At 49.9% G+C, this 15,060-nt stretch overlaps 1 protein-coding gene across 1 annotated transcript; it reads left to right on the forward strand.

The window, feature by feature from the left end:
• Positions 1-7,126: 7,126 nt before the first annotated feature.
• Positions 7,127-11,996, forward strand: LOC129674513 (testisin-like). The gene is made up of 6 exons (XM_055604525.1): positions 7,127-7,262; positions 7,369-7,395; positions 7,661-7,826; positions 8,312-8,595; positions 11,342-11,496; positions 11,757-11,996. The coding sequence occupies exons 1-6, from the start codon at positions 7,157-7,159 to the stop codon at positions 11,994-11,996; spliced, it is 978 nt and encodes a 325-aa protein (XP_055460500.1). The 5' UTR covers positions 7,127-7,156.
• The last annotated feature ends 3,064 nt before the right edge of the window (positions 11,997-15,060 follow it).

The raw sequence follows: 15,060 nt of genomic DNA on the forward strand, positions 1-15,060 counted from the left end.
CTCTGTCCTTCCCTGTCCTGTCCCTTTAGGGGAGCCTGGAAACTGGCTGAGTATAAGATGCCACAGCTGGAGGGCAGCGCTCAGGCCGCAGCCTAGGCTGTGGTAGAGATGTGAGTGGTTGCCTCCCAAGGAGGGGAGGGGGCAGGAGGTTTGGGTGGAAGCTTCAGCCTGTCCCAGGATAGCCCTCTGGCCCAATGGTCATATTGTTCCATAGGTCGGTCTGCCATCACTCTTTATTCCTGCTGTGACAGGACTGTCAGCCTCCAGAGCTACCTCCTGCTGGCTGGTTGGCTCCTGGGCCTTGTGACAGCCTAGCTGCAGATGGGAGTGGGGACTGCAGTGGGGATGGAGATGGGGTGGTGCTGGCTGGTCCTCGGGTGGTACAGCATGTCCACCATGCCCACCCGGCCCCGCTGAGGTAAATGGCACATGCTTGCCTCCAGATCAGTCATTCAGCCAGTCAGGTACCACTGTGACCATGGCATGGCTCCCATGTTCCCTGGTCCCCTTCACCTGTCACCTGAGGTGCTCCCCCCAAACACTGTGCTTCCTGGCTTGGCTACATCAGGGAGGAGTGTGGACTGCTCGCACCCTCTCCTCACGTGAAAGATTCTCCTGCACTGCCCAGCTGGGACATGACTTCCAGCTGTCACTGTCCACTTTCGCAGGAGCCCCACGGAGTGGCAGCCTAAGGACACAGAGCAGAGAGGTCGGGGAGGGAAGGGGCCTGGGGTCAGCCAAGGCTCTTCTTGTCTCAGGCTTCCAAAGAGCTAACAGGGCTGCTCCGGGACAGGCTACTTCGCTTGGCCTCACCCCCTTGGGCCTCCTTTTCCTCTTCCATTTTCCCCATTCTTCCCTCCACCCTTCAGCTCAGCAGCTTTTCATTCAGCAAGCCACCCGACACACAGGGGCAGCTCCGAAGAAGTCATAGATCACCAGGGGAGCTTTCTGCCTCTTCAGTCCTGGGCAGTAGATGGTTTATAGGGCTCTCTACCGTTCACTTCTATGAAGATCGGGGTGCAGTGGGCCCTGCTGAGGAGATGCCACTAGACAGGGACCTGAAGGCCAGGGAGGTGCCAGTTCTGTAGCTGTCCGGGAGACAGTCTGCAGCCTCCTAGCGGCTGGGCAGCTGTGGACATTACTGTAAAAGGGAGTCAACCGTGGCGGGAAAGGCTGTCAAGGAAGTGGGTAGGGCCAGTGACATGCAAAGGCACTTGTTACTAAGCCTGATGACTCCACTTTGATCCCTGGGACCCAGATGGTAGAAGGAGCAGACAATTTTTCTAAGTTGTCCTCAGACCTCCACAGACAGACAGAAACACACACAAACACTCATGCAGACACGCATGCATGTACCCACACGCGCATACTCTCTCTCTTTTTCTCTCTCCTTCTCACACACACAAATGAACACATACTCACACACACACACACTGTGTAACAATTTAAAAAAAAAGTTTGGATAGCCTGAGAGGTCAGGTAGGGCTGTGTGGCCTGGGCAACCCCTTGGGCTGCCATCAGGGTCAGGATCGTGTCCCAGTGTCCCCAGGAAAAGCTGGCACTGTGCCTGAGTGGTGAGCTGTGCTCGGCTGTGGGAGTCCCAGAGGCTGGCTGAGATGAGAATACTCATGTGCCTAGGGACCCTACCATTTTCTCAAAATGGTTCTGGGGAAAATCTTGCTCCTTTACCATCCCGTGGAGCTGGTCCTCTAACCTGCTGCCTTGGCACCCATTCTGCCCTTGAGTGTCTTGGCCAGCTCCCATGGTCCAGCTCCCACCGGGCCCTTCCTGGCAGGAGGGACTGAGCACAGCATGTTGTGGGTGATTGGGAGCGCTCCCCAAAGCCCCTCCTGGTGGGGTCCCTGGCTGGTGGCTCCTGTCTTGCCACCAGGCTGAGGGCTCAGGACTCCCAGGAGTAACACATAACAGCATGAATGCCTTGCCTGGAAGCAGCCCCTGCGGGCAGTGCTGGTGCAGTCACCACTCTCCCAACCTCACTGTGTCCTGGAGGACGTGGGCTTTGAGGCACACAGAGGGACGCTAAGCAGACACACACCCTGTGATCAAGAGCCTTCTTGTTTTCTGGAGACAAGGCTTCTCTATTATGTGGCTCTGGCTGTCCTGGAACTCACTCTGTAGACCAGGGTAGCCTTGAACTCACAGAGCCCCACCCGCCCCTGATGGGATTAAAAGCAGGAGCCATCCTACCTTCGCAAAGATGGTTAATATTAACTTTTACCTTGACAGCCTTGAGAACTGTTTAGATTACAGACAGCAAATATTTTCTGGGTGTGTCTCTGAAGTGTTCCCAGAGATAATTTGATCTCCAGGGTTCTGATGTAAGCAATGAAGCAATTCCTCGATAGATCTATAACCTGGTGGCTACGGTAAAAAGAGGTGCGGTGATTTGAATGGGAATGGACCCCATAGGCTCATGTATTTGAATACTTGGTCCCAAGTTAGTAGAAATGTTTGGGAAGGAATAGGAGACATGACTCTCTTGTAGAAGGTGTGTCACTGGGGATGGGCTTTGAAGTTTCAAAAAGACTTCACCATTCCCAGTTAGCTCTTTTTGGCCTTGTGTTGTGTCTCAAGATCTGAACTCTCAAGCACCATGCCTGTATGCCTGTATGCCAGGCTCCTGCCACAACAGTCATGGACTCTAGCCCTCTGAAACTGTAAGCCCCAAATAAACCCTTTTCCCTAGGCATTGCCCAGATCTTGGTGTCTTATCACAGTATTAGAAAACTAACTGAGACAATAGGTGAGGCCTAGCAGGAGGAATTATTTTACTGGGGTGTTGTCCTTTGTGGACTGTATCTTGCCCTTGTTCTTTTCCTCCTCCCCTTTTCTGTCCTGCTTTGTGCTTTCCATGATGTGGTGTTGTGCTCTGCCATACTTTCCCTGACATGACAGCCTGACACCTCGAAACTGTGAGCTGACACAAAGCCTTCCTCCCTCTAGTTATGTTGGGTATTTTGATCATAATGACAAGAAGCTATTCTATACAGACTTCCTCTGGTGGCCCTGGGTCACTGGAGCCTTGGGGTGGACAATTAATTATCAATTCATATGTGTCAGCATGGCATGCCGGGCATTACATGTGTCACAGCTGAGTGCAGAGGTCAGAGGATGGATGACATTTTCACAAAGGCATCCCTTCATGTGGCAGGGGAGCTGAAGGCAGAGGCAGGGGAATGGCTGCTTTGAATTTCCAATTTAGTTTCAAAGGCCTGGTGTAACACATCCCAAAGAGGAAAGGTTTCCACTGGCCTATCCTCCTGCCTTTTAGAAGTGTACCAGAACTGAATGTCTCTACCCACCTTGTCCTACTTCTTCAAGTCCAAAGTCCCTTGTTCCAGGAAGCAAGGGCTACATTGTTGTACAAATCATAAGAAGGCTGTTAGCCAAGAAGAAGGAACCTTAGTTCCTTTTTTCTTAAGAGTATGCTGCATTTTATCAATAAAGAGTCGTCTGTCTTTCTTCAGACTCATTGTGGCCCATGACTCCTCAAGCTTATATGTTCTTGCTTTTTACCTAACTCTTACTTAGCCTTTTCTGCTAAGGAGTCTGCAGAACCTTAGGTAAAGTCCTATCCACACTGAAAACAGGGGGTTGGGACTGGCTACCTCTTCATATCCCTTTCAGGCATCAACTTCTGGAGTCTAGCTTCCGTAGGGTTGGGTCCCAAAGAGGGGGTGTGCGGTTGGCAAGGGAAGGGGACAGATACGATCTGAAGATGGATCAAGAGAGCTATGTTTATTGACAAAAGGCTCCTATTTTTATAGATCATGATTACGTGATAGCTTAGCACAAGCAATATTGAAAGCAGAGTTAATGATTTCAATAGATGTATGATCTTTTTACAGATTGTTTTTCTAACCTATTTTGGCCCTATTTTTGGGTGTCCAGAATGAATGAAGTCATGAGCTTTATTACAGTATTTTTTCTTTGAAGCAAAAGCAGTAGGTTCAGCATCTAAGCATCTAAGCCCCTATTATTCCCGAAGGTTCAGCGACCTTACCAGGAACCCTTACGTTTCCCCTGCACGGTCTCAGCTGGGTCTGGGTTCACTGTTTCTCTCGATTTATGCTTTCATTCTTGGAACCAGGTGTATCCAAGAGTTTCTGGCACCGTCTTTCAGTTAGTAAATCTTTAACTTCTCTATTCTCGGTGCAAGCGGGATTCTTGTGTTGGAGTAGGCAGAGTTATCACGCTATATGGTTCCATGGCGATGCAGGCTTTTCCAAAGAGTTACTTTGTTTAGAGAGGCTGCCACGGTATGCGTTCACAGCCTCTACCAAAGTCCAAACAAAATTCCCCCAAGCAAAAAACCATAAGGAAACTCCCATAACACAGTGTGAAAATCATCAAAAACAAAAGCAAAAGGATGCTGGAGAATTGTGACTCCTGATGTCAACATGCTGGAACTTTGTCAAGCAGCAGTGGTTGCCATGCGGTCCACATCAGTGTAGAGAAGCCAGAGGTCCTGAACCAGACCAGTGACTCATTGCCATGGACATTTGTAGTAAAGATGTGAGGACAAAAGGGAATACTGTGTGACACACCAGGACACACTCCCACAGCAAGATTTTATTGTTGTTGCTTTGATTTTAATTTTAATTTTCTTTTGTAGGGGTTTTTTGCAAGGGCAGAGGACAGACACAAAGGGATGGGGAGGTGAGTGGGATTGGGGTGCCTGATGTGAAATTCACAAAGAATCAGTAAAAAGTTTTTAAAAAAGAAGAGAGAAGAGTTAACCAGAAGATGAACATCACACTTTTTCATTCATGTGGAATCTACATTTAAATTCTTTCTACTCTTTTTTTTTAATTAAAAATATATGTAGAGCCTTTTGCCTGCATGTATGGATGCATGCATATGTGTGTATGTGTGCGACATACGTGTCTATGCATACATGTGTATACATATGTGCATGTATATGTTCTATATGTATGTATGTATGTGCACTACATGTATCAGAGGTCAAATCCCTTAGGATAGGACTTACTTATGTTTGTGAGCTACCATCTGAGTGCTAGGAGCCAAACTAGCGTCCTTGGCAAGAGCTACAAGTGCTCTTCACTGCCGAGCCTTGTCTCTCTAGCCCTCCACTATTTTGAGGAGTGTTATTTGGAAGGAGACCAGTGGGAAGGAGCCCAGAGAGAAGAATGAGGTGAATATGAACAAAGAGTAATGACACACAAGGAATGGAAATGCCGACACAACCTATAGTTTTGTAAATTAGTGAAGAAATCATTTGAAGATTTGAAGAAGGAAGACACTTAATCCAGATCTTCAGCTTGGACCTGTTCACTGAAGCAGCATCCCAGAAGCCAAGCCACTGGCTCAGCAGAGACACCCGGTAACAGACGAAGGATGGAGAACATGGTGCAGCTGCATAACTGAATGTTACACAGCCACAAGTAAAACAAGACCCTGTCCTTTGCAGCATCATGGACAAGACTGCAGGCATTGTGTACGTGAGTTAAACGAGACACAGGATACGTAGGAAGAGGTGGATAAGCAGCTCGTTGGGAGAGGTCTCGCCTAGCATGTACAAAGCCCCGAGGTGCACCCCATCACAGCAGAGCAAGCCACCTCCTTCCAAAACCCAAACAAAACCCAAACACCGTAAAAGTCAATCCCAAGGTACAGAACAAAAGAGTGGTAGCCAGAGTCTGGGAGGTGTGGAAGAGGAGGGTGGTGGAGAGAATGGTGAATGATAGGGGCCTGGGGTAGAAAGAGTAATTTCTAAACTGCCATAGCATGTGAGGGAAATATGAGTGACAGCAATCTATTGATTATTTCAGAAGAGCAGAGAGCATTAATATTCCCAGCACAAAGAAATGATGAATATTTGGTGGTATGGATTTGCCACTTCTCCTAATCTGATTGCTATAAAGTGTGTATAGGTACTGAAATATCATACTAGCCAGGCATGGCACTATATGCCTTCGACCACTGCTTTTGCTTCTCTGATGTTGACACATGAGTGGCACACACACACACCACACACACACAGAGAGAGAGAGAGAGAGAGAGAGAGAGAGACAGAGAGACTCACAAACTTTTTTTTTAAGAGAAAATAAACTGGACATGATGGCACTCAAGATGAAGAGGCAGAAAGATCTTTATGAGTTCAAGGCCACCCTGTTCTACATAGAGAGTTCCAGGACTGCCAGAGCTATGTAGTGAAACTGTCATAAAAAAATAAAAATAAACACCCCCCCAAAAAAACAAACAACCCTCCAAAATATTTTTAAAAGAGAGAAAATAAATATTTAAATAAAATCTTTCTCTCTGCTAGGTGGTGGTAGCAAATACCTTTAATCCCAGCACTCAGGAAGGAGGCAGATCTCTCTGAGTTTGAGGCCAGCCTGATCTCCAGTGAGTTCCTGGACAGCCAGGGCTACAGAGAGAAACCATGTATGGAAAAACAAAACAAAACAATAGCTCTCTATATGTTTAAAATATTTCAATACCGTGTGTGTATGTGTGTGTGTGTATGAAAAGAAATTCTAAGAGGCACATGTCTGTAAACCCAGTGTTGGGGGAGCTACGACCTGAGGATCATAAACTTGAGTCCAGTGTGGGATATAAAAATGAATCACTGTCTCAAAAAGAAAAACAAATAAACAACGATAAAACCAAAGAAAACAGACAATAAGAAAAACATACATTAAAAACAAACAAACAAACAAACAAGATTCAGCAAGGAGGAAGGCTATTAGTGATGAGCTTGCCGCCAGGGGTCCAGCCTAAGCCGGGTTGGCTCCGCCGATTGCCTGCTAAGGGAGAAAGCACAGGCTTTCGCCAGGAAAGTCCTGGACGGGGCTAGTTCTTGGCTAATCCCAACAGGGGTAGGCCTCAAGAAGGGCTCATGGATCTTCCCGGTGGCCACTGGCCAAGTTTGGTGCTGGAGGGAAGTCGTGGGCGGAGGACAGAGGGCAAGAGGGGAGCCAAGCAGCACCCCTGAGCTCAGATGACAGAACTGCGCCATTTCAACAGCTTTAATAGACGCCCTGGAAGACAGTGTTAGGGCACCATGGCCCCCAAACATCCCTTGGGCCTAGGGATCTGCTTCTTCTCCAGTGGGCGCGGGCCTGGCGCAGCAGGAAGTAAGAGGGGGTGCCAGGTGGCGAGAGAGGTGGCCATGGGCGCGAGGGGCAAGACGTTGGTACCACTGCTGCTGGTGCTGGCGGTGGTGGTGGCGGCGGACTCACCGCCAACCACTTTGCAGGTGAAATCCGATAATCCCGGTGAGCTGCTCTGGGGGTACTGTTGTGGGACTGGGGGCGGTGACAGGTAGAGGGGGGAGCGAAGGCGACAGGTGGCCTGTTGCTCATTTCTCTCTCTTCCACCCAGCATTGCAGTCACTGGACCTGTTGTCAGGTAAGGCGCCCAGAACGTGCTTCCTGTGTGGTGGGCCTGCTTCCGGGTGCGCTTCAACCATCCCTCTCCTCCGTCCCAGGATCAAGAACTCAACTGTGTTTGATAGTAACAGCCCCCACCGGGGGGGTGGGGGTGGGGCAGGTGCTCGCGGATCACCTGGAGTGTGTCCTCAAGAAGTTACCTCCCTCCCCTCACCCTGAGGCTACTAAGTGTCAGTGTGGAGGGTGGGCGTGGGAATCTGTGCTCAGACCGATCCTCCTCACAGGGCCCTGTGGTCACAGGAGCATCCCTTCACGTGTAGTGGGCGGCGTTGAGGCGGAGCTCGGCCGCTGGCCATGGCAAGGGAGCCTGCGCGTGTGGGGCACCCACTTATGTGGGGCGTCCTTGCTCAATCGACGCTGGGTGCTCACGGCTGCCCACTGCTTCCAAAAGTGAGTCTGAAGTCAGGCGGGGGCAGTTGAGGGGTGGGACGGTCAGTAACCCTGGCCCTGAATTCGGCGCCTGGGTAAGCATTTTAGTGGAGCCTCAGGAGGGGCGGTGACGGTTTTTACATTAATGTCCCTGGAGGGAACCCTCTTCCAGCTCTTCTAGAATGTTCTTTCAGTACATTCTCATTACCCATGAGTGTACTGACTGCTCTGCTTTTGCTTCCTTCCTCAAGTCCTAGCCAAATATTCCCACAACGGTTCCCACATTTGGTCAGCTCCTTGGGGGCTACACAAGCGTCCACCGAGGCTCACCTTCTGTCTTTAGGACAGCTCTAACAGATGACAAGACCCCTGGGGTAATCACTCTTGCTCCTCCCCTCACAGTGCCCAGGAAGTGGCAGCAGCCCTACAGTGTCCTTACATTGTCACCTCAGGGAGAGGTCCAGCAGAGCTTGGGTGGCCTGAACTGCTCTCTCCTTCTCTGGCAGGGATAACGACCCCTTTGATTGGACAGTCCAGTTTGGTGAGCTGACTTCCAGGCCCTCTATCTGGAACCTGCAGGCCCATTCCAACCGTTACCAAATAGAAGATATCTTTCTGAGCCCCAAGTACATCAACTCATACCCCTACGACATAGCTCTGCTGAAGCTGTCGACGCCTGTCAGCTACAATAACTACATCCAACCCATCTGCCTCCTGAACTCCACACAGAAGTTTGAGAACCAATCTGACTGCTGGGTGACCGGCTGGGGGGATATTGGAGAGGACCAGAGTGAGGCTGAGTACAGATGGGCTGGGGAAGGGGCGCTACCCTGTTTACCAACCCCGGCACTCCATCCCTGAGCGTCCTGAGGCTCTCACTCAACATCTTAGCATCCTCTTTCCTTCCTTCCTTCCTTCCTTCCTTCCTTCCTTCCTTCCTTCCTTCCTTCCTCCCTCCCTCCCTCCCTTCCTTCTTCCCTTCTTCCCTTCCTTCCTGTTCTCCCTTTACTTCTTTTCTTTTTCTTTTTTTTTTTTTTTTTTTCTGAGACAGGGTTCCTCTGTGTAGCCTTGGCTATTCTGGGCTGGCTTTGTAGAACAGGCTGGCCTCAAAACTCACAGAGATTGCCTGCCTCTGCCTTCCTAGTGCTGGGCTCAAAGGTGTGCGCCACCACACCTGGCTTCATCTTTTTTTCTTACTTCTGCATGCAAGAATAGGAGACAGTGCTTTTCTTCAGGACAGGGTGTGGGCTGGATGTCAGAGGTGCCAGGATAGCCTGTAAGGCTGGGGAACTCCACCCAGAAGCACTGATTAACAGTTTCCCCCTAGTTGCCCTAGGGCTTATAGCCCCAAAGCCTGGGGCATGTCCTTTGTGCCTGGAGTGACCCTGCTCAATCCTCTCTGAGCTGGTCCATTTCTGCATGTCCCTTAGGAAGAGTGATAGTAACAGATTTGACTCCTTTTCTGAACACCGTGTGCTTGGCGCTATTGTAGGTTTGGGGATCTTGGTGCATCAAGGCAACACATATTTTTTAAAATTCATTTTTTTATTATCTTATATGTATATCAATGTTTTGCCTGCATGTGTAGTCTCAGATCTCCTGGAGCTGGAATTACAGACAGTTGTGAGCTGCCATATGGGTGCTGGAAATCGAACCTGGGTCCTTTGGAACCAGCTCCCTAGTCCAAGGGTATAATTTTTAAAAAGGGATTCAAAATATTTCACTTAATTTGTATGTGTGTTAGTGTGTCTGTGCATATGTGTGCAGATGTCCATGGAGGACAGGAGAGGGTGTGGGATCCCCAGGAGCAGGAGTTATAGGTGTTTGTGAGTCTCTCAGCAATGCTGGGACCCCAACTTCAGTCCTCATGATTAAGAAAGTGCTTTTAACTACCGAGCCATCTCTCCAGCCCCATTTAAAGGAATTACATATATTTATTTTGTTTTAAAGACATTTATTTAAAAAGGGAGAGCAGGTGTACCTTTAACTTGGGAGGCAGAGGCCTCTATGAGTTTGAGGCCAGCCTGGTCTACAGAGTGAGCTCCAGCAGAGCCAGGGCTACATAGAGAAACCCTGTCTTGAAAAGCCTAAAAAAATACATATGTATATGTATATTATATATATTATGTGTGTTTGTGTGCTTGAGGGTATGTGTGTATGTATACCACAGTACCACACGCATGAAATACCTGCAGAGGCCAGAAGAGGGCGTTGGCGTCCCTGGAACTGGAGTTGCCTGTGGGTGCTTGGAACTGAACCCAGTTCTCTGAGAGCGCTGAAGGATCCCTTTGCTGCTGAGCCTTCCCTCCAGCCTTGGTTGTTTTGTGTGAAATGAGGATGTAAATTCACGCCATGGCCCACATGGGAGAGTTGTCCTCTCCTTTTACCATGTGGGTCTCACCTGTACAATCATGTATTTTCACGTCCACTTCATAGCTGAGGAAACGGAGAGCATTATGGAAAATATTCCAGGCCCCAGAACTAGTACAAGGAGGTATGGCCAGGTTCTATGGCTTAGACAGCATAAGGGATTTCCCCAAGGCCATACAGCTGGAATTGGTGGGAGGATAGAGAGCTCAATGCTTAATCTGTCTGTGAGTCGGAGACCATTTCCTTCTAGAGGGGTGTTTGTGGGCCTAAGGACCCATTCCAGGCCCACTTTGCAGCCCTCTTTCCCTGTGCAGAACAGATGGGTGTGGTGGTAGTGGATCATCTCCGTGAGCCTTGGCACATGGAGCAGGTCATTGCACCTCTGGTGTGAATACAGTTCTGTTCACCCTGGAACAGGGGAATTTTTTCCTTTGCTAAGTGCTAGCTGGGACACTTTGAACAAGCACTTGGCTAAACCATGCCTCAGTTTCCTCTTCTGTTAAACAGAATAACATAACGACAGTTCTGGCTCCCTATAGCACTTCTGAGATTTGAAGTCTTAGAGGACAGGAAGCACCCGCCGTCACTCTTGTCACTGCCTGCACACTTGACAATGCCTGGAGCCTAGGAATTGTGGGAATTAGGAATCCCGAAGATATGCATTGTCATCTGGCTCTGACAGTTCCCTAGTACATTTTAGTAATGAGCTCTTTCCCCAGAACTGTGTTTTAGATTAATGTATCCTGCCCTGTTATACTCTAGAGCTGTTTTAGGGCTCTTGGCTCAAGCCGAAGGAAAGCCCAGAAAGAAAGGGAGGCCTAGAGCCGCTGCCCCTGGTCCCTGGATGTCTCCACAGGACCTGGCCTGCCGCGTCCACTCCAGCTCCTTTCTTCCCTTGTACATATCTTGGTTACCAGCTCAGGCAGTGACTTTATGTACATTCTGTATCCTGTGTCAGTTGGCATTAACAGTGGCTCTGTCCACTGAGTCCTGTGATACTGTTGCTGGCCCATGACATCATTGTGGGGCTGCAGCTGGGAGCCATTGATAGTGATATCTTGGGCACACTAGGTGCCCAGGGCACCCCTGTCCCCATACCCTGTGCCACTCTTTCCAGGAAGAGGATCCAGGGGTCTGTCTCTCTGTCTTCCATTCCTCCCGCACAGGCCTGCCATCTCCCAATAATCTCCAGGAAGTGCAAGTATCTATCATCAACAACACCATGTGTAACCACTTGTATAAAATGCCAGACTTCCGCACGAACATCTGGGGAGACATGGTTTGCGCTGGCAACCCTTCAGGTGGCAAGGACGCCTGCTTTGTAAGTGTTGCCTCACCCCACCATGGTCTTCTGGGCCCAGTACCCTGCCATTCCCACCTCCAACTTCCACCCAACCATCTCACGCCGACCCTGGGAGGCAGATGGTGACCCCACTTCACAGGTGAAGGTCCCCTCTGCTGTCAGGGCAAGGAGCAGGATCCTCACCCAGCCCGCCAGCTCCGAAGCACCCCCTTCTGCCCTGGCCTCTCCCAGTCCCACTTGTCACCCTCCAGGCCAGGCTTACCTGTGCTGCTCCTCAGGGTGACTCAGGAGGACCGTTGGTCTGCGAACAGGATGAGGTGTGGTATCAGGTTGGAGTCGTGAGCTGGGGAATAGGCTGTGGCCGGCCCAACCGCCCCGGAGTCTATACCAACATCAGTTATCATTACGACTGGATCCGTTCCACCATGATCCACAACGGGATGCTCAGGCCTAACCCAGCCTCACTGCTGCTGTTCCTTACTCTGCCCTGGACCCCCTCTCTGCTGAGGCCTGCCTGAGCCCACCTGTGAGAGTCAGGCCACCTGCAGAGGCAGGCTGTACTTCTTTTGTATCTCGTTTGTTAATAAACACGGCTGTTATTTTCATATCTTTCCTTGAACTTTGATGGCTTCCTGTTCAGGCACAGGAAGCCTTATCTGTCAGTCCAAGACCTGTATTTAACAGCCACAGTCTTGGCTCACCTGCATTCGCCAAGTTTTGGTGGCAGACAGTACCACCCTCTCCGTTCAGTGCAATTACAAAAACCATGATTTGTGTCTGGGTGTGGTGGAACCCACTTGTGACGGCAGAACACGGGAGGCCGAGACAGGAGGATCACAATCCTCTGCAAAGACCAGCCCCCAGGAGAATGAGCCCAGCCGGGCTGTGGTCCCTTCCCCTAACAGTGCAGGCTGGGCTCCCTCAGTACACCAAGCGGGAGCCCCGATTCTTCCTGAGTCTGTCCCCTCCCCTTCCTGGTCCAGGGTCACAGCACCCACAAACCTCATCGTTTGTTGGTGTGGGACCAGTGTACCGGCACTGCACCAGCCACAGTATGCACCCTAGGGCTCCTTGGGAGCTGTTCTGATCACAGCACAGGGACTGAGACTCTGGGGTAAAGGATGAGGTCAAGCCCTATAGGGGTAAAGCCAAAAAACTCCGCCTTCTGTTAGTACGGCAGTGTTCAAGGAGATGGAAGGGGAACAAAGTGGGCATGAACTGAAGAATGCCCTGGAGAGGGCATTCTAGGAGGTGCCCTGGCTAGGCAAACCTCACTCTGCCCCATCAACCACTCACGTTTCAACCAGGGCCGGGGGGGGGGGGGGGGGGGGGGGGGTCACAGGAAAAGCCCTGCAGGGTGACCATAGAGCAGGCTCCTGCATGTCCACCACTTCCCACCAGGGGGCAGACATGGGCCTGGCTCAGTGGCCAGCCGAGGAAAGGCTTGCCAACATGGACCTGGTGCAGGTCGCTCTGACTCCTCTGGTGTTCTGCTTCCCCATAAATTTTTGTTCTGTTGGCTATCTTCCATTTAGCCTCTGGGCTAAGATCTTTCAAGGGAGCATTGTATCTGAGGGGCTTGCCGGCTCCCAGAACCCCAAATGCACCACTGAATCTGAAATCCTACCTGGCTATTTGATAAGTCTGCTTTTGCCTTTACATCCTCTAGTTAATTTCCGGAAAAGCTGGTGAGGGCACGGGGGCTCTGTAAGTGGAACAGACGCAGATGGTGGCTCAAGGGAAGGTGTTAGAGACAAACAGCAGTTCACAGCTGTCAAGTGAGCCCTTCGTGTGTGGGCCACCGACACAGGCTGCTGGAGCTGGGAAGACTGCCAGCAAGAAGCAGCTTTTCAGCCGGGGTGTGGTGGCGCACGCCTTTAATCCCAGCGCTCGGGGAGGGAGGCAGAGGCAGGTGGATTGCTGTTAGTTTGAGGCCAGCCTGGTCTACAAAGCAAATCCAGGACAGACAAGGCTACCAAGGCTACACAGAGAAACCCTGTCTTGAAAAACAAACGAGAGAGAGAGAGAGAGAGAGAGAGAGACATACACACACACACACACACACACACACAGAGAGAGAGAGAGAGAGAGAGAGAGAGAGAGAGAAGATGGAAAGCACAGAACTGGAGCCTAGGGGTGGGATCCAGAGCGGGGGTGGGGGGCCATTGTGGAGAAAACAGTGGCCTGGACTGGGGCAGGTGTCTGAGGGCGTCTCCGTGGATGCAAGGGTTGATGAGGAACCGGGGTGGCTAATTAGATGCATCACCTAGAGCAGGACTTCCTAACTTTCTGCACTTCTCTTTTCACTGGAGGATTTTTTTTAGAGGCGATCTAGTTAGTCTTTAAATTTTAATTATGTGTGTGCATGTGTCTCTTGTGTGGGGCCATGAACATAGGACAGTTGCAGGCACAGGCCAGAAGAGGGCGCTGGCTCTCCAGGGCGGTTTTAAGGTTCTACCAGCTGAGGAAAGTGCTGGAAACTGAACTTTGTCGGCTTGAGGAGCAACAGTGTTCTTAGTCACTGGGATAGGTCTCCAGTCCCTGACTGGAGAAGTTTTTGATGGGACCCCAGAATATGAGCCTACAAAATAGGGGTACATATTTGTTGACAATAGATCACAAAGAACCTTCTTCTAAAACAATTCTTTAGTATATGCAAGTTTTACTTTTTAAAAATACTCATTCCTGTGTGTGTGTGTGTGTGTGTGTGTGTGTGTGTGTGTGTGTGTGTGTTCCTGGGGAGGTTAGGAGGGGAGGGCCTGTCAAGTCCTCTGCAGCTGGAGTCACAAGTGGCTATGAGCCACTGATATGTGGTCCTTGGGAAGCACAGCGAAAATTCTTAATCACTGAGCTGTTTCTCCAGCCCTCTTTCACTATTCAAAAATTACTATTTATGTGTTGGGTATTTTGTTGTGTATGAGTGCTCTGTTCGAATGTATGCCTGCATGACAGAAGAGGGCATCGGACCCTACTACAGATGGTTGTGAGCCACCGTGTGGTGGCTGGGAATTGAACTCAGGACTTCTGGAAGAGCAGCCGGTGCTCTTCACTGCTGAGCTGTTTTCCCCAGCCTTTCCTTTTCACCATTTTTTTTTTTTTTTTTTTTTTGAGACAGGATTTTAGTATGTTTCCTTGGCTAGCCTGGAACTTGCTATGTAGACCAGGCTGGACTTGAACTTACAAAGATCAGCCTACCCCTGCCTCTGAGTGATGGTATTAAAGGTGTGTGCCACCATAGCTGTCCTTCGCCATTGTTTTTAATGAATGTAAATCTGTGTGTTAACGAGATGCTTACTTGTCTACAATCCAAAGACATAACAACTGGATACTTAACGTGCTGAAGAATGACATGGGAAAAAAAATCTGAGACTTTGTTTCCTGTTATTAAACTATTACATTTCCATAAGAGCAGAACACTTTGAATGCACAGTGAAAACCACTGCAATTGATATCATACAATAGTCTTGAATCTGAGCCCGAGCCCTTCTGGCAGCTTTTGTTGGCCTTGTATGGTACGGGGGCACAAGACACTGAACACGTGTTTAGAACCACGGCTGCAGCGAAGCCCCAGGATGCAGCATG

This window comes from Psammomys obesus, unplaced genomic scaffold (genome assembly GCF_907164565.1).
Source record: "Psammomys obesus unplaced genomic scaffold, mPsaObe1.curated_primary_1811, whole genome shotgun sequence".
NCBI classification, from domain to species: domain Eukaryota; kingdom Metazoa; phylum Chordata; class Mammalia; order Rodentia; family Muridae; genus Psammomys; species Psammomys obesus.